The sequence below is a fragment of the Rhea americana genome, unplaced genomic scaffold (genome assembly GCF_003343005.1).
Source record: "Rhea americana isolate MKP2758 unplaced genomic scaffold, rheAme1 scaffold_6, whole genome shotgun sequence".
In the NCBI taxonomy this organism is placed as follows: Eukaryota; Metazoa; Chordata; class Aves; order Rheiformes; family Rheidae; genus Rhea; species Rhea americana.
The window spans coordinates 491,330-510,004 of NW_028186756.1; the positions used below are offsets into that span (position 1 = coordinate 491,330).

Here is an 18,675-nt window from a genome sequence, read left to right on the forward strand (position 1 = left end):
CCAAGCACTGCATTTTTATGACTTCTTTGCAAGCCTGATTTTATTTGATGCTGGTACTTCTGACCTGTGTACTCCAGATGAACCCATCTGGTGGTCTTTGGTATTTCAAAGAAAGTTTCCAAGGTTCAGCTGAAATATTGCAGACAGAGAATAAAGCCTGTGTCAGGCCGGGGAAGCAATCTGTAACCTGAACTTCATATTTTATTTTAAYGCTCCACAGTTGAGTCAGCTGGGGGGGGGAGTGGTGGTTTCAACTGTAAAACAGTTCAGATGCAATCCTAGCAGCACGACTTGATGGGAAGCCCAGATCTCTGCCTACACTCCTGGTTACTGCTAATTTTTCCTGCTTGGATTTCTCTAAGAAAATAAGCCAAGCCTGCTGCTGGGCAAGCACTGAGCAACTGCACCTCGTAGTGGTATTTTCAGGAGAAGTGAGGGTGCCCTGCCCCTCTCAGGAAATATATGAAGAGTTATCAGCCAGCAGTGTTTTCCYGTTATGCATCCATCATCCTTCCTTGTTACGAGTCAGACACTGCCAGGAGAGCTGAGAGTCCTAATGTCTTGCAGATCAATGTCACTTATTAAAACCTCTGTCACGGGTACTTTTTCTTGCCCGTTTGGATGACATGTGCTCAGATTGCTGGCTATTATGTTCATTCTGGCAGGACRTCAGGAAACAAAATGAGAAATAGCATAAAAGAAAGAAGATTATGTCATCTTCYTCCTCCTCACCGCCCACCGCAGCTTCCGCCCCATAATCCCTGCACCGAGCACCTTCCAGATGCTGCTGCTCTGTCTCATTTGTACCCACCACTTCCAGTCCAAACGCACTGAGGTGTCACATGCCAGAGACGTTCAGGGGCATGTTGACACTGCTGTCAGCACAGGCAGGGTTCCCCTTGGTGCCTTGTTTCAAGGCGTGCAAACAGGCAGTGATTGCCTTTGGTGCACTGGCACTTGCCTGCGGCAGAGCTGGAGGAATTCCTCAGCGTCAGCTCTTCTGAGCTGGAAAATGCAGTGTCGAGCTCCTTTCTGAGGAATATCTCCACTGTAGGGGAGGAATCAGAATAAACTCTTGAAAAGAGGCAAAATCGAGTATTTCCACTTTTTAGGATTATTTTTTCCAATCAAAATTATATTTAGTGAATAATTCAGGTGCCTAAATATAGGTGCTTGGCACCATTTGAGATGCCACTCACYATCTGAGTTACCCGTGAGGGGCTGACGGGTATCAGGCAGAGGCTGTGCTCCGGGACAGCTCACAGAGCCCTTAGTGCCTGTGGCTGGGCAACTGAATCACATCCCGAGACCCAAATGTTGCGCTGCTTTTGTTAGACAGGTATGTGCCAGAGCCCTGAAAAAATGTTTCCTCTGCAGTGACTGAAGATGATTTTGCCCATGTTTTGGTTTGGCTGGTTAACACCAGCAGAGTCTCGCACAGCTCTCCCTAGTGGCTATCTCACCATGGCACATAAGACAGTGTATATTCTTTACTGACAAGGAGGAATAGGCTGTCTTCCTCCCACTCCACCCCATTACTGTCCTTTGTGTAAAAAAAATTGAGGATATATCAGTGCTGGAGTCCTACCAAGCTTTCCGTGGCATCAGCTCTAAGATATCAGGTATCTTAAGAAAAAATGCACATTGTTTGTATCTCTAATTTACAGTTTCCAAAATCTATGTTGTACTATCTAGTAGGTGAGGTGATAAAGTCCTTGTAGGTTAATTATCCCCACGCAATATCCCTGGAGCACAGAACATCCTTTCCTTATATTCTTGCACTGCATGACCCAACAGCAAACTCTCTCGCAGACCATCTGGAAGAAAAAGAGACTGACTCTTGACTGATAATGAGGAAAGCCTGGGGAAAAATTTAGGGTGATTACATTTTCAAAGATATTCTGATATATAAATAAATAACACACATTTAGGTCAGACAACTTGTTTTCAGTTGACCAATTATTTGTCTGCTAYGTGCTGCCTTATTTCATTCCCATTAGAGAATCCAGTCAAGGGGATTCTCAGACAAAAGCCATGCAAGCTGAGCTGAACTTGCCCCTGAAACATAGTCTGTATGTCAGACATCTATTTCATGGCTGGGATAAAGAGCTATTTCTCGCGTATTTAGTGAGAATAGTCTGTAAGAGATGAGGTGAGACCAGTCAGCATTTGACAAAGAGGAAATCCCATTTTTGTTGTCTTCCTGTTAACTAAGTTCAGAGATGGAAAACTGCTTTTTCTCTTAGCTCTACATGTAAATAAACCCTGTTTTTGAAGGTCTGGTACGCCTGAAATCCTAGGACACATGGAGGTTTGTTAGCATTTCAGTTCCCTTCTGCAGGGCACTGTGGGTTGTGTTTACATTTTCCCCTGTTTCTAGTCTATTTATTTTTTAATGAAACATGGTTGGGGCTCATGTCTTTAAGTACATAAATCTGCTAGACATATGTATACAAAGCTTTCCAAAAGTGTTTAGTGCCCAGGACAGAGGACATGCTTTTGCAAACCTTGTAATTAGCTTCTTGTGAAGCTATTCTGTCTTCAAAAATAGCATCTGAAATGCTGCAACTTGGTGTAACCACAGAAGGAAGGTTGGTTCAGGTTGGGTGAAAGTCCACCTGGCCCAGGTGGCCCATGCACCGCTTCAAGATCTTTAAGTGGTGCTGTGAGCAGGCTTTCTGCACCTGTGTAAATTGAACTCATCATTTTATTACATTTTATGCTCACAGCAAATCAACTGGTTTTTGCCTGATTTTTTCCCTCAGTAGGTTCTGACCACTTTCATGGTGTCCACTACTTGATGGGACCCCAAGGGAAGGGAGAGGGCAGAAAATCCATCTAGGACAGAGGTATAGAGATGAGCAGTGCTGGGAGCCAGCCTGGTCTTGACGTAGCCTTTCTCAGGGCTTCTTCTGGAGGAGCAATGCTCCTTGCCCTCGTTCCAGAAAGTCTTGTTTCTGGTGCAGCTGCCCTGGAGAAAGTGTGCTGACACCCACTTCGCACGTGGTGCTCATACTTTCATGGTTCCCTGGAGACAGAAAGCCCTAAGCTGCCTCTGGATGTTTCATATCTCTTATCTGTAGGCACTTTGCCTGGCAGAGAGCATGGGTCAGGACGTAACCACATTTGCTGTCTGTTCCTTAGAGTGTCGAGTGATGAAAGGGAGCCCTGCAGCCGCCACAGGCAGCAAGTCATCTCCCACACCTCAGAAGAGCTCAGCAAAGAGTCCAGCCCCCATGCGCCGGAGTAAGTCTCCAGCCGATTCAGGTAACCATCAGGACGGTGAGTGATTGTTTTCTGGTGTCTGAATATTAACTCTGCTTGGAGAGGAAAAAAAATACTGTTTGTCTTTGGATGTACTGACTTTGGGTGTTTGGCTTTGAGACTTTGGCATTTTTACACACAAAAAGCTGGTGCTAGTGTGAGGAGGTGCTTAATAAATACTGGAGAGGGATTCTCTGGTTGGTTAAGCGTAATAGCGGGGTAAGGATCATCCAGTGCTCCTGTGTGTTTCCTATAGATACAGACTGATCTAGAATAAGCTCCTGTGTGATGCAAACTTAGTTATTGCACAGCCTAGGAGTGTCTCTGGAACGATTGCACTGCGACTGGAATGGCAGTGTAACACACCTTGAGACCTGCAGTGCACGTAAGCTTAAGGCCTGACTGGGAATCACACCTCTGGTAGTTGATGGCTTTTAGAGTCATGCAGCGGAAAGGGTGGGTCTCTAGGTCCCCATGTGGCCTTTCATTAAAACAGMCAAAGCCCCAAATAAGCATTTAATTGTTCCAGGAGACCTTCATAGCTTGAATTCAAGTGACTCATAGTGTTAACCCAGGCAACGCATAGCAGAAATTGCTTTTCTCCTTCGTGGTAACACATTGCGTGTGAACACCACACAACAGTTGACTATCAGTAGGAACTGGCTTTCTGGAAATAAAATTCTCCTGACAGTATTCAGAAAGATTTGTCTCAGAAAATAGTTCATTTATTTAGAGTCTCATGATCCTCTTCAGCTATTGGAAAGGACAACATGACATTGTCTGATCCATGCGAAGACTCAGTATTTTTTAAAAAAAGTTCCTTCTCTAGAGAGTAGTTCTGCATTTATAGACCTTTCCTTCAAGATTCCCATATCCACTGTTCTTTAACTTAGGTTTGCTACAAACTAAAAAGTTTTTACAATCCCCAATGCATGGTAGAGTTCCCTAGGTGTACAGAAGACAAGATTCAAAATCTGTTGTTGGTAAGTAAGTCACATTCAGTGATCTGGGAATCAGGTCATGCATGARTTGTGAGACTGCACTTAAACTAAGCATCAAGTGCTTATTATCACCAGAATTAGACCTTTTGGCATGAGCATATAGTATAATATGAAATGGCAACTATTGTGTCCCTGATTTTAACTGGTTGATTTACTCAGTAGGAACCAAATGGTGAATCATCTGATGAAGTTTAATGAACACACTGTTACTTGTTTGCTTCATAGAATCATAGAATCATTCAGGTCAAACAGTWAGTGAGGCTTTTAGGAAGGAAATGAAAATAACCACAAACACTAAACAATAGTCAGCTCCGAGAGTTAAGACCAGTAATGAAGGACAATTCAGGTTTCTCTAATCCATCTAGACAAGAGTCTTTCAAACTTTTCTCTGTGATTTCAATACAGAAAAAATGGCAGTGTGTCCTGTTCAATGAGAATTAAAATGATGGAGATCTTTTGGTCCTGGAAAGGTAATCAAAGACGGTTGTCTTATCAGGATAGAGAGAAAAAAGAATATGATCTTGTGTTCTTGTCCCTTTGGATTTGTAATAAAAACAGTTGCTTTATGTGCTACTTAAGAATGAATACTCTGTTACATAAACAAGCAGCAAGCTTGGCTGCGTTTTGAAGTTATCACATCAAAAAAGGCAGGAAGGCTGAACAAAGGCTGATCAATAAAAAAACAGACCCATTTTTGCCAAATTCTCACCTATTTCATTAGTGAAAGGATTTAGAAGCTGTTTTATTTCAAGTATGTTAAATATTTTGCTATGTGTTTGATCTCCTACCCACTTGCAACTTTTATCTTTGCTCTCTTTTATTGTTATAGTCRTCATATCAGAACTTGGAGTTTCTTTGATTCTGTCATTAGATTCTGTTCTTTTCAGTTCTTTTCCACAGTTTTTTGATCATTTTGGTTGCCATAGTCTCTGAGGGCCACTGTGAAATCTTGCTGCAGACGTAAATGCAGATTCTGAGATAAATCTCCAAGTTGCTTGAATGAAATGTCTGAACCATCACCATTACAATTGCACTGCCATTATAGGAAAGGATGTTATTTCTTTTTCCATTTCTCATCCTAATTATTCCATTTCCCTTCAAAAGCATATGGAAAAATGGTACATTATTTATTAAGAGCAAAACGTAGAATGCAGTGGATTTACAGCTGGACCCTGGTCAATAGCCTTTGCCAGTGCTCATCCATCATCCATGCAGGCAGCTTAAGTCTTAAAGCAAATTGTGCATGCGGGGTCAGGCCTCATGCACTGGCACGGACTCCAGTGCTGCCAGCAGACAGTGGACAGAAGAAATATGTTGCTGCTACAACACAGAGAAGAAAAAGCAACTTCAGCACAGCTTGCTAGTGCTGCTAATATGGAGGATGAAGTGCTGGCAGCATGAAAACATTGCATCTGCTACCCTGCCGCTCACCACTAAGAACACTTCTGATCTTCGTATGTCAACATAATAAAACACCTCTCACTCAAAGCTGTGGAAACACTTCATGCACAACCAGCAGCTATCCTCCAAACACAGKGTTTGGAGACTTGTGTCTTACCCCATTCTCTTCCACTGACTCACTCTGTGGCTTTGAGWACATCGCTGAAACTGCTTAGGCCTGCTTTCCTAATGGATCATCCTGGATAGTAATACCAATTGGTAGAAAGTGTTGTATAATCCACATTTGGAATCATGCAGGAAAAAGAGCTCTTAGRCTCTCTATTTAGGGATTTTTGTGTGCCTGAAAGCGTTAGGAGAGTAATACTGCCAAAACGAAAGCTATGAGCTCCCAGATTGCCAGAGATGAGAGCCATATCCAGTGCATGCGTGCCCAGTGTCCTGTGGCACGTGCCCCAGACCTTCTGACAAAGGAAGCCASCCCCCAGGTGGTCAAAGACTGCTCCAGCATGCCACACACTCTGCCACAGCCATTTGATACTGCTGCAGTAACCTGTCAGACTGTGCAGGTGGATTAACACAGCTGTGCGGCCTGACGCTGTGTCAGCCGTAGTCACAGAAATTACACTGCGCAGATCCCCATTGCAGTTGATTCACTAGCCTGGAAATTTCCTATGTAGGGATTGTTTTTTGTGCCAGATGCTATTTACCTTTGATACCCTTTGCTCCTTTTGGTTTTTGCTATGGATCCAGTGATCTCCTTCTCAATGAGTGACATGGGTCCTGGTGCAACGGACATTCCGGGAGAGCCGCAGGGAGATCGTATTGCGAGGCAGAGTCTAGTTTCCCCTGATGGCATCCACAGCTTTTTCTTGACTGTGGTCTCTGGGCCAAGGCTGAGTCAGAATGAGGGCAGAATACAGAAGGAAATATGTGTAACAAGTCTGCAAAGCCACTGAAAAGGAGGTGAGACAGAACTTTTATCTCTCTGTCCTACAGTCATTTAAATGAATGATTGAATGAACATGAGATGAAAGAATAAACAGACAATGAAGAAATGTCTTCATATAATCAGGTGGTAAAGACCACAGTCCTTATAGCCGTGTTTCCTTACCTCTAGTGGAGATCAGTTGCCAGAGTGCAGTGTCTGAGAGAACTCTAGCTGTGCTGATGAGACAGGACTTGAAGAGCTCCCAAGCAAGCTCCATATTCCCAAGAAGAATACTTTCTTCCTTCTCTCATTCCCCACCACTCCAGCCCATATATGCACCTTCTCAGTGATGCCACTGCATTTCTATTGTGATTCAGCAGTTTCCGCAGGTACTGTCCTGATTGTTCCATTTGGAGCTGTTTTCACCTCTAGGTTTGTTTTGACTGAAAGGCCCTGCCTACCTGTTCATCAGTTCCCACTGTCCTTCCACAAACATCCTTTAGCTTCTCATCTCTCTGATGCTGAAGCTCTGATGCAGCTTTGCATGATCATCCTTCACGCAGCTCCTGCAATATATTGTTTCCAGSAAGGCAGTTAGCAAAATACAACAACATTTTACTGATCCCTTTACAAGCATGTAGCCAAGTGCCTGTTTCTTCTGTATCCCCCAAATGATAGCTAGTAGACCTCCACTGATTTTACTGTCTCATATATCGGTGTGAACTGGGATGAGCTGTGGCTAGAGATCTAAAMGTTACGGTGGAACCCTGTCTGCATGTACATCAACCAGGGGGTGCTCTATTAAAAAAAGGCAAAAAAGCCTTTCTTGGGACATATTGACAGGAACACAGCCCTTCAGGCTGGGACTGCTCTCACTATTTGGCCTTGGCTGAGCTAGGGGTGTTGTACTTTGTTCTGGGCAGGGCAAAGATGTAAGATCCAAGAAAGATGTAGGCAAACTAGAGAAAATCCAGAAGAGAAGAAAATTCCCAGAAACTGGCTTGGGAGGCAAGGTTGAAGGAAGCTGACAGCTTAGAAAAGGGGAAGTTCACAAAAGGACAATTTAACACCCTTCAAATGCATTCAAAGTGTTAAAAAGAAGATAGGGTCAATTTTTCTCTGTTCATTAGGAATAAGAAAGGAAGTAATTGGTTTAATTTTTCGTAAGGTATATATAGACTAGATATTAGTAATACCTTTCTGTTAAAAGGATCATTCATTGCTGAAACAGGTTGCCTAGGGAGCTTGTGATTCCCAGTCAGACTTGCTGGGTTTTTTTAGAAAATAATTTAGACAGATGTCTATTGAGGATGACCCAAATATACCCAATTGCAATTTGAGCACTGAATTGGAGATACGGAGCTTCTGTGGTTCTTCCCTGCCTCTACATCTCTTTCCATGAAGTCAGCTTTGCTAAATGACTCAGCTTAGAGAAATAAAATCCAGCTTAAGCCATACCTGCAATGCCTTCTCGTAACATGTTAGAGGAGGACTGGGTGAGATGAGATTGGCTCTGGGTTCCAGCTGCTGTGTCCTTCCATAACAGCTCACAAACATTCGTTATGTGCTGATGTGCTGAGGAAATGCTGTGTTATGGTTATGCTGTGGTATGTGTTAGGCAGTCCAGGAGGAGGATGCACGAAGGTGTTGTATAGAGTCTGTGAAATTTAAATGTGGTAGGGTCAGCATGAAGTTGGGCAACATTATGACAAAAGATTTCTTTAACAGGCTGCTGTAATATGAAGTCAAATCTTCAGGTGAGGAAYGCAGTGGAGAAAATAGAATGTCATTTGCCATTTTTTCTTTATTTTGAAAACCTTCATTAATCTTACAGTAACTTGCTTGATAGATGATTGTTCTGCTGTGTAACTACACGTGCTGTGGTAGGAGAGTCTATGATTTTTAAAAACAGATTGACTGCAGTTCCTTGTAGTACAGAGCCACAGGTGCCTGTGCTGAAACGTGAATACAGCTTTCCCCAGCCTTGCGCTGATTTGGTTAAGGGAGCCTACGAGCAGGGCTCTGAGGCACGGCTTTGGACTTTAATTTCTCACTCCTCTAATGACAGGATTCAGAGAGGGACAAAAGCATATTCACAAGGCAGCAACAATTAGCAAAACAGATACAGAACTTCAGTCTGTCCTGGCTGCAGATCTGGCTCCCAAGGGTCATTACATATGAATGTGTTAAAAAGGCAGCAGATGTCTTTTGCATTGCACACAAGACAGAGCAGCTTGTTATCCCACTTGCACTTACGTTCTGCTAGCTCACAGTCCACAGTGTGCACCCAGCGGAGGGATCGCCCTTGCAAAACACTGATAAAAGGGTGTCAACACTGCAAAGCTGAGTGCGTAGAAGTTAGGATGGTGCCTGAGTGGAGGATGTCAGCATATTCTGAATTCTTCCGCTCCCGAGTGAGCACTATAATGGAGTCTGTAGTTCTTCTACAGGCTCCTCTGTCCTGGGGGGCTGGATCGCTTGYACTCAGTAAATGAGCTGCGATTGGTACATCTGCTTTGTGCTCCGCTTGTGTGGTCATTGCCCTTCTTATTTTCTTGGTGACTCTTCAGTCCCTGACCTGGAGACAAAATTGTCTGTGTATTTCATGTTTTCTTTCTCTCGCTTTTTTGGTGTATGAGCTTRTGCTCCCCAAATGAAGAAGTCATCTGCAGAACCCCAAAGTTGCAAGCAGTATTAGCCTAGTTTTCCAAATTACGAGGAAAGGAGATTTTGAGCATTCCCTTTGATCTTTGGGCCCTGCTTTTTTCCAGTTCTGTTCATTGATAGAAATGTCAGGTTGAAAAAGTGATCTCCCTAACCTCATTTGCAGGTCTCGCTGCTTACCAGTGCTGCAAATTCAGATCCAAAGTCCCAGCTAGCCAAATAAACTTGAGCAGCACTCAAGGACCGACTGCGTTTGAGAAGTTCAGCTAAAATATCTGTGGGAGAGGCAGGCAGAGATTACAGTTTACCTGGATATCTCATAGCCATCTCAAACACAACACGATGCTGTCTTTTCTATCCTCCCTCTCCTTTGCTGGACAAGCATGATTCCTTTCCTGAGTACAAACTGTCTTGTGCACTGAATGAGGCAAGGGGCCTAGGGAGGAARGTGAGGCAGATGATTGTGCAATTAAAGGACCTGTCATAGGCACAAAGGAGATTTAAGGTAAATTGAAGTTGCAAAACAGATACAATGCCATAAATAAGAGATAAACACACAAACAGTAAAGCCACAGAAAGAACAAATGAATTCAAATGAAAGCTGTTTATGAAGAATGGTTTCTAATAGCTGAGCTTATGTGAGATCCCCAGCTACTGCAAGTCATCAGCAAATTTCAGTGGAGTAGCTGTATCAAATACCACCTGGGATCTGCTCTTTGCCTTTTGTGATTTCCTTGCATTGAGTTCAAAAGAAATGTGTGCAAGTTTGATTATGAATGCTATTCTTCATTAGGAGACACAGAGAAAATTAAACTGAGTTTCTTAATTGTTGCTGCTGCTGCTGCAAAACAGTACGCGAGTATCTGTAATGATATACATCTGTCTCATTGGATTACTGGTTGGGATGTCATGTCTGTTTTTTCATCAGTGCTCATAAAATATTAACATCCCACTATAGCACTTAAAAGTCTTATTGTATTAGGGAATTTCTCTCCTTCCCTGCAGCAATTACATCAATTTGCTACACACTGAATGTTAGCCATTCTCCAGTTTTCCTGTTTGTGGAAGGGAAATTTGGGTTTTTCCTGGGATTTYTAAGTGGTGCTCTTCATCATAGGAAGGATTACTGCCTGCCTCAAGATCAGTGAGAACTGGAAATAAATACAAAGAGGCATGTTAGAAATTAGAGATGCATTCCACCTAATACAGGACATTAGAATTATTCTACTCCACATTTGCTTTAACAGGAAATTCAAAGTCACTTGCTAAGGAAACATAAAAGMGATCCAAGCTGGTTTTGTCTGAAGTGCCTTCATCATATGGCATACAGCTAGTGAACTCTACTTTTTTTCCCACCAACCTTAAGGGCAACTCACTTTTTAGAACTGGAGCAAAGTGAAAAGTGGAAATGTCACAGAGCAGAGACCAGTGTGCAATAGCTCCTGGGTCTCTGTAACTAGTTTTCTCCCCCCTCCCCCCCCCGTAAGGGATGGTCTGAGTGGAACAGGGAGGTGAAGAGTCACTCCATTTCCCAAATACAGAGAAATCATTATTTCTACCACCTTTTAAGAGATACCTACTTCCTCAGTGAGGTGCATTTGTAATGAGAAAAAGCTATCTATGATGAATAGCCTCCTTTCCCAACAGTCCTTTTTGCATAGAAATGATGGATATGAAGATGGAGGCCCCATGTCACTGTGCATCTGTTGAGTCTGAGGTGGAATAACATGTCTGCTCTTGCTTCTCCTCCTCTGTCCTGTGGTTTGGGCCATATGTTTCTTTACACTCGCTTTACGCTCACTCGATTTCACGTGTATAACCTCTACATTTGATCCAGTAGTACTGCCCAGAACTAACCTTAACTGCCAACCTGAAGATGAGAGAGGAGAGGAATGAAGCCAACTCAGGAATGAAAGCAAGAGTGATGTTACTACATCAGAGAGCAATGAGGCAAATAACGAGGACCTAAAAGCCAACAACAAATGGATTAAAAAAGCAAATTACACATTGTAGTCTCCTAGGAATATTTTTGCAAGTAAAAAAAAAGTTGATAAATTGAAACCATAAGTTTTAGCAGGAAGGGTGTATGGGCTTGTTGACAGAAAAGAGATCGAAGGTCCARTGTGGAATTGCTGATCAGAGAGTGGGAAGGAGGAACATATCTTTCCATATGACATATAAGGAACATCAGTTCAGTCCCTGTGCCAGTGTTTTTTTTTTTTGTTTGTTTGTTTGTTTGTTTGTTTGTTTCGTTTTTTTGGTAATTTTGAATGGTTTATACCCAATGAAGCTGCTCTGTGAGGAGAGGCTGAGCAGGCTGATCACAGCATAGTCCAAACCAAGGGCTGGAGCACGGAAGTGAAGCATCTGGCGGTGCTGAAGCCAAGCCAGGCTCTGCTGTTGACCCTTGGAGGCAGTTAATCGAGTGCACACTTAACTGTCTGCCTCCAGCCATCCTTCACAGTAATGAGCCTGAGGTTAAACATACTTACTTGATTGGGACCAGACTCTGCAAAAAAAGCACTAATGAAAAGGCCTGATGTGTTTTAGCCCCACTGGGTGCTGCACATGCATGTAAACCTGTGGTAGGGAATATACTCCCACATTTTCATGAAAATTCAATTCATCTTGGCCAGAATCACTAGAGTCAGGGCTGTACAGCTGTGACTCAGCCCACCCATCTCCACCCAGGCTAAACCTCGCCCCCTCCTTAGGGCTGCAGCCCTCTGAGATGCTCCTAATTCTCATTTCCAGTTTGCATGTCAGTGGCAAAGAGGCTGCCAGGTGGCTGGAGGTGCAGGTACTGATATGCTACCACCTTGCTTTATCTGACTACACCTTTATCAATTACTCCTGTTTTTGCTCTTAAAAACCAGTGGCAAGGTATGATACTTTATACACTTTTAAGGCCTCCTCTAGACACTCAGATACTTGCTGAATTGTACATCTAATTTGCATATGCAATTACTATAACTGAAAGTATAAGTCCTGTATGTTGAAGTTATCCATCCTCCAGTGGATGTCACGTGCCTTTACAGTTAGAGTAATGGTATGCACAGGTTCTGGGTGCTCAGAGAGCAGGATGACAAGCTTGTCTTTCTATATGAAATACCAAAGCAATTAAAAACAGTTTCTTTAAAAGAGGGGGAGGGATTGGTATAGCTGTCTGGAGGGTTGGCAACATTAGTGCCATTTAAGAAAGTGACAATCAAAATACTTGGGGTTTAGTTTTGTGGACTGTGCTGACTATGTTAACATCTGGAATAGGTTTTGGAAATGTCACTTCCTGTAGGCTTGACTAGGAAACCTAGTTTAATGCTCATAAGGCCTCCAGCTTGCTGCTGCTTGGATTGCAAAAAGAAAAGGCCAGAAGAGATAATATGCTTAGACATAGCCATCATGAGTTTGAATTTCCTCCCCCAGGTAATGCTACTTGTGCTGCCAGAGCTATACATTTGCAGTCCGTGGAAACAAGGCCAGGGTGAAGGGCTGTATCCATGAAACTGATACACAACGTATGCACAACCATACTCACTAGAAGTATGCCCTTATGACATTTTTAGCGTGATACTTGTTAATTATCAAAGGCATTAACTTACTTCAAAGAATATCAGTGGTAAGAAAAACTAAATTTCTCCTTATTCCATTTTGCTTCCTGTCAATTTTCTCCGTAATATGCTGTTTCCTTTAATTTCTTTTTAGTCCAATAAATACATTATAGCCAACTCTGGCATTGACCCGAGCACCTTCATTTTGACTAAAAGCCATCTCTGCCAATGGATCACAGAGCAACCTTTCCAAAAGCTGGTTTTGCTGAACCGTATTTTTTAATGACTAGGAACACTGAGAATAATTTTGTTTTCCTCAAAACAGCACAAACAAATGAAACAACCCCAAAGGCCAGATTTTGGTCTTTGAAATGGGGTTCTTTGCTTCATGCAGTACTGCTGTTTCTCGCCTTGATAGGCCACGTTCATGTCTCTGCAGGTCAGGGCCAGCAGCGRTGGAGCCACAGAACAGGTCCAGCCTTGAGATGCCAAGGGGAACCAGGAGCCACTGCCTAGTGCTTATGCTGAGTTTTCAGAAGGGCCCTCAGTCGTTTAGTTTTCTGCATAATTTCTAGTGTGCACTTGACTTCTAGCATTTCTTGTGTAGGATCCAGGATATCTGCAGCCTTTGGTTTCCACTCATACCTTTAAATACTGAGGGGCTTCAGCCATGCTAAAATGTTTGGGAATGTAGAAATTGTCCTTCTGTTTTTCTRTTGATGCATATCTTGGATCAGTTTGGTGAATATTTGTAAGGCAAAATGTTGCTCCTTCAATGTATTTTGAATTTCTTTGTATTTTACAGATCAGTATCCTGAACAACAGAAAGATTTAAATTGGGTGCATGGCCATGCTTGTTTATTTTTCCCCTGCATAACATGAATAAACTATAGTTTTTCTTTTTTGACTGTTTAGATATCTTCCATCTACTGAAAGAAGAGAAATGATTGGGTTCTTGCTTGTCTGATTGCTGACTTCTCTCTTGTTTTGTGACAGCAAATGGGACCTCAAGCAGTCAGCTGTCTACACCCAAATCCAAGCAGTCTCCGATCTCCACACCAACCAGCCCAGGGAGCCTCCGTAAGCACAAGGTATTACGTTTCTTATACCTTACTACATCTGTTTCTTTCTTAGTCTACTCAGATATGTAAGATATTTAATTCAGGACCATATTCTCTGGAAGCACAGCTCTGTAAGTTGAACCAGTAGAGAATTTGGCCCATTACCTAGAAATATTGTCACTTTGGGCGCTAGTGACATGATGAAAAATCAGTATCAGTATTTGAAAGAATTCCTGGGTTACTGATAAATACCGTCTTCATATAAATCTTCCTCTCTTGGAAAACTTAAGTGTTGGCAAATCTGGTGCATTAAACAGCAGAAGAAACATGAATGTTATTGAAGCTGTAACACTTCATTTTAGTGCTGCTACAAAAGGAATTTTTTWAAAATGCTTTACGTCATGCTCTGTTTTACAGGCAATAAGTGACTTTTACTGGAGGTGTACTAATTGTGTTCTGCCACGGTAGCTGTTTTACCTAGTAACATCCAAGCTGTCTAAGAAGTAGCTAGCAGTCCTAGCAGAAATCAGTAAACTTGGGCTGGCCTTGTAGATGATTTCTTGTATTGATTTATTTGAAAGGGGTACCAATAGTCTTAGCTTTTCATGGTTCTTTTTAGTGTCTCCCCACTGAATCCAATTTGTCATTTCCATGCGTTTTCTTATGTCTGGGATAACTACAGTGTTGCTATTTGCTTCTTCCAACAGCCTTTAGATGGAATTTGAACATAAAAAGGGCTCAGAGGAAGTCAGTGGGATTTCTGCTTTAGAAATCAAATGCCGCTTGAATTTATTAATCAAAATTTCCTCCTCAGCCTGAGTTTGATTTTGAAAGAATTGACTTGAGATAAAAATCTGGAAGACTAATTACAAAATTGTGATGGTGCTGAGGGTTTGCAGTCAGCCGCCACATCATTTGTTGTGGKTTATATTGCACAAGTTCAACTCATTACTTTGAAGATTATATTTCTCAAAGTGAGTAATAGTAGCAGAAGTTGGACCAACGGTGTTGCGATGATAGAACAAAGCACAGAGAAGTCAATGGGAAGAACCCTCCAAAAGTCCAGTGGGCTTTGGATGACACCCCTAATACATAGGACCTTGGATCACAGACCTTTGGACATAGGGTTCAGTGTCCTGGGGAGCCAGGGGTGGAGTTACGGCTTCTCAGAAATCATGTCCTTAAAGTATTTGCAACATATGGAGAGGTTGTAGCCACTCCGCTTTGACTGACTTTAACAAAGGCATAGCTGAAACCAGATGAAATTGATATTTTCCTCAGGACTGCACTCTGATCTCAGCTGCTCAGCTTAAGTCTGAGGAARCCTACTGGTTTTAATGGAATGGGTCCAGATTTATTATTAATTTATAACTGAGAACAGGATCTGGCCCATAGTTTGCATTCAACAGCTGTAAACTGCAAACTGCATCCTTTTCCTCAGTAATTAAGGATCTGAAAATACTTTCCAGACACTGCTTCATTTAGGTATTTGGAGATGATGATTTGCTTCCTGGTAAAGACAAGTATAAACTCACCTTCTTTAATGTTTTATGTATATTTTCGGCTGGCTGATTTATGACCTTTGCAGTGAAATCCCAGAACATCCACAATAGTGGATGGTGATTGCTGAAGGCAAAGCCAATCCATCTGTGAGCTTCTCCACTAAATTAAGCCAATCAGCAGACATGAATGTAACATTTTAGATTACCAGAATATTCATGCATCATTGTTTTCCTCCTAGGAGCTATTTCCTGCTTATGACAATATCACTTTTCTTTTTTTCCCTTAAAGTTTGAGTGATAAATGCTTAGGGTTAGTTCACCATAAAGACATATTTTACCTCTTCTCATGTCAGCATTTGTTGTGACTCCCCTTTCTGTGTATTTATGCTTTGCTTTATTTTGCTCACAGTTATTCCTTGTGCATAGGTCAGGGTTCAAAAAGGACCAAGGAAAGCTTTAGCCCTAGAGCAGGTTAGTGTACCTAGTTCCATACAGAAATGTAAAGAAGTGGAATAAAATGGTATCCCAGAAAGGGACCCTGAAGAACTTTTACATTCAGTGCTAGATTCAAATAATAATTTGGGGATTGTTTTCCTAAGCCTTCTAATCGATCCAAAATAGCTTAAAATACAGAGCAAATCATAGAACAGGTGGTTTTTCTATAAAGTGATCCTAAGGACAGCTGTTAAAAAAATAAAGTAAGATTCTTTATTGTGCACTGAGATTCAAGATGACCTGTTTAAGGAAAGATCTTGTTTCATGCATATGCTACAATGAATATATTGATCCAGATTAAAAAAAAATCTCAAACGTATCACTGAACAACCATCTTTCTTTTGGCACAGAGATACACTGTGCAAGTAACCTGCCTTGATGTTAGCCATGAACTACTTGGCTGACTGATTTGCCCACCCCATAACTAGTGACCAAGATACTCACCCGATCCCTGTGAAGTACATGGAACTGGACTAGCTGACTGCTCATGAGCAAAGTTGGCAACTAAGTGTGTGAGTTAACATTTTYTTATTTTTCCCTACAGGACTTGTACCTGCCTCTGTCTTTGGATGACTCTGATTCCCTGGGAGATTCCATGTAAAGCGACATGAAGTTAATTGTCCATATTGCAAGCTATGGTTAAGATACAGTAGAGTACTTCTGCCAAAAGAAGCAGATAGGTGACTGGTGCTTTCAGATCAGACAAAGGACACACAGTTATATGTCATTTTTTTTTCTGTGATTTATCCTCCGTGCCACAAATCAACACCTATCAATCTATAGAGATAGAGGGATACCATTCTTCTCAGTAAAGTTATAGGGATGCAAAATGGACAGTGCCAGTAATTTTAGGCCAGAGTGCCAATGACCTGTACATTTCTCATTTTCTTCTATTATTTCTTCCTCTGCTGCAACTACATGATTTTCCTAGTGATAGTAAAATAGCTCCCCTGGAAGAATGCAAATCAATCTCTTGCTGACCAATCTGCAAACTCAAGTAGAACAAATTATATACTTCACCTGTCCAAACTGCCAGTGTTTGCTAGCAGACTTGCTTCTCATTTTCACCCTTGACTGTAGCACCTGCATGCCAATTAGTACTGTTTTTGTTTCTGGAGGACAGGGAGGGAAATGACTTATTAGTTTGAAGCTTACTATGCCAGCAGAAGCTTGGAAAAGATTGGGAATGGCTGCATAAGATGCTAACTAAAGTGAGTACAATAGTGATTCTTCAGATATTCAAATACTGGAATATTTTATAGTGATTAAGCAAAAAAAAAAAAAAGAAAAAAAGAAAAAAAATAAGTCAGCTGAGTTGTCTAGAGTGGAACAGCTTTCATATATGATCCAAAGATACTGCTGGCTGATGACAAATTTTATACTTACTCTATGGTATCTCTCTATCTCTGCTTACAGTAGTAATGCCTTGTAAACAGCCAACACTGAAAACACTGTGAAAATTTGTTTTCAGGTCTGACACCCTATAGGTCACTTTTTATAACAAAAAATCAATACACTTTTTATAAAGGAAAACCTTGTATCTGTGTTTTGAGAGTAAGGATTCAAGCTCCTTCTTTTTTATAAAAGCTGGTAATTTTCTTTTGTTTAAAAAACACATTCAGAAAAATGTACAAAAAAAAAAAGCCAACCAACAACTGCAGAACAGTAACAGCAACTTAATTTAGATATCTTCTCGTCACTGCCAGAACAGGCACTTGTAGGGGAAAAAAAAGAATCAATTCAAAATATTGAACRTTTTGATAGTTTTTGTAATGTTTAAGGCTGCATATTCAGTTTTTTACACTTCAGTATTCCTAACTTTGGCCAGATTCTCTACTTATATAAYAAATGGAACTTTGTGGTGTTCAAAAAACCATATTTTAAGAAACTCTTCTATCGGACAAAAACAAACTTAATGTATTTAGAGAAATCTTTTGCTTTTATTAATCAATAATGACTCCTACAGAATGCAAAGTTCATCTATTTATGCAGGGCTGGTGGTTTTTACTACGCCGAAGCTTTGTCATAGGCTAGCTGGCATTGCCTCTATTTCTCATGGAATATGCTTTGGATGAAACTGAGAATTACAGAACTTTACCTAAATGAAATCCATGCAATCAAACCTTTCTTTGTTGCTGTATTTGCCTTTGTTTCAATGTATATACCTATTCCTTATTCCTTTGCAGYCCCTTGTGATTAGAAAGAATTATAATGTTGTGATGTTTGACCGTACATGAATGCTGGGTTGTTCCCAAAGCCACTCACATTTTTGCATTACTGGTATGAAACAATCTGTGCAGGTTGTGTCTTCAGAGGTTCACACAATGATGCATACAGTGCAACTTAGAGCTGCATCTGAGAGACAGGATTGGGAATTGCTGAGGGGTCAGAGCTGTTGTGCACCAAATTTGCACCCTGTAGTCTTAGTGCTTGATCACTCACACTCAGAGTTTTGCACAAGAAAATATTTGTGCCCATAAACAGCTTTGAGTAACACTCTGACTATGTCCGCTAAACGTTTGACGTATTGTACATAGACGCCCACATCAGTTTGAAAGGATAAGGCTAACATTGAAGCTTTGTGGGGGGAAAGTACAGTCCTGTGGACACAGCGTAGCTGCCGCAGTCAGGACACCTTCATTCGGCTCTTGGCACTGCTAGATTTGGTGTTGGAACTCGAGCAGATCTCTTGGTAATCCTGTGCCTCAATACGTCTATCTGTGCTATGGGGATAATGCTGCTCTACCTCACTGGGGGTTGTGAGGCCAAATGTTTGCTAACATTTGTAAAGTGCTTTCAGATCCTCTGACA

At 41.6% G+C, this 18,675-nt stretch overlaps 1 protein-coding gene across 2 annotated transcripts in view; it reads left to right on the forward strand.

The window, feature by feature from the left end:
* The window catches only part of DCX (doublecortin), a 74,329-nt gene extending 56,343 nt beyond the window's left edge, over positions 1-17,986 (forward strand). Inside the window, exons 5-7 of one of the 2 annotated variants that reach the window (XM_085319804.1) lie at positions 3,145-3,282; positions 13,803-13,897; positions 16,409-17,986. In XM_085319804.1, coding sequence (XP_085175930.1) covers positions 3,145-3,282; positions 13,803-13,897; positions 16,409-16,465 — 290 coding nt within the window. In that variant the 3' untranslated portion in view covers positions 16,466-17,986. The remainder of the gene's footprint in view (positions 1-3,144; positions 3,283-13,802; positions 13,898-16,408) is intronic. The other variant, XM_085319805.1, reaches the window with a different exon arrangement.
* Positions 17,987-18,675: the final 689 nt, after the last annotated feature.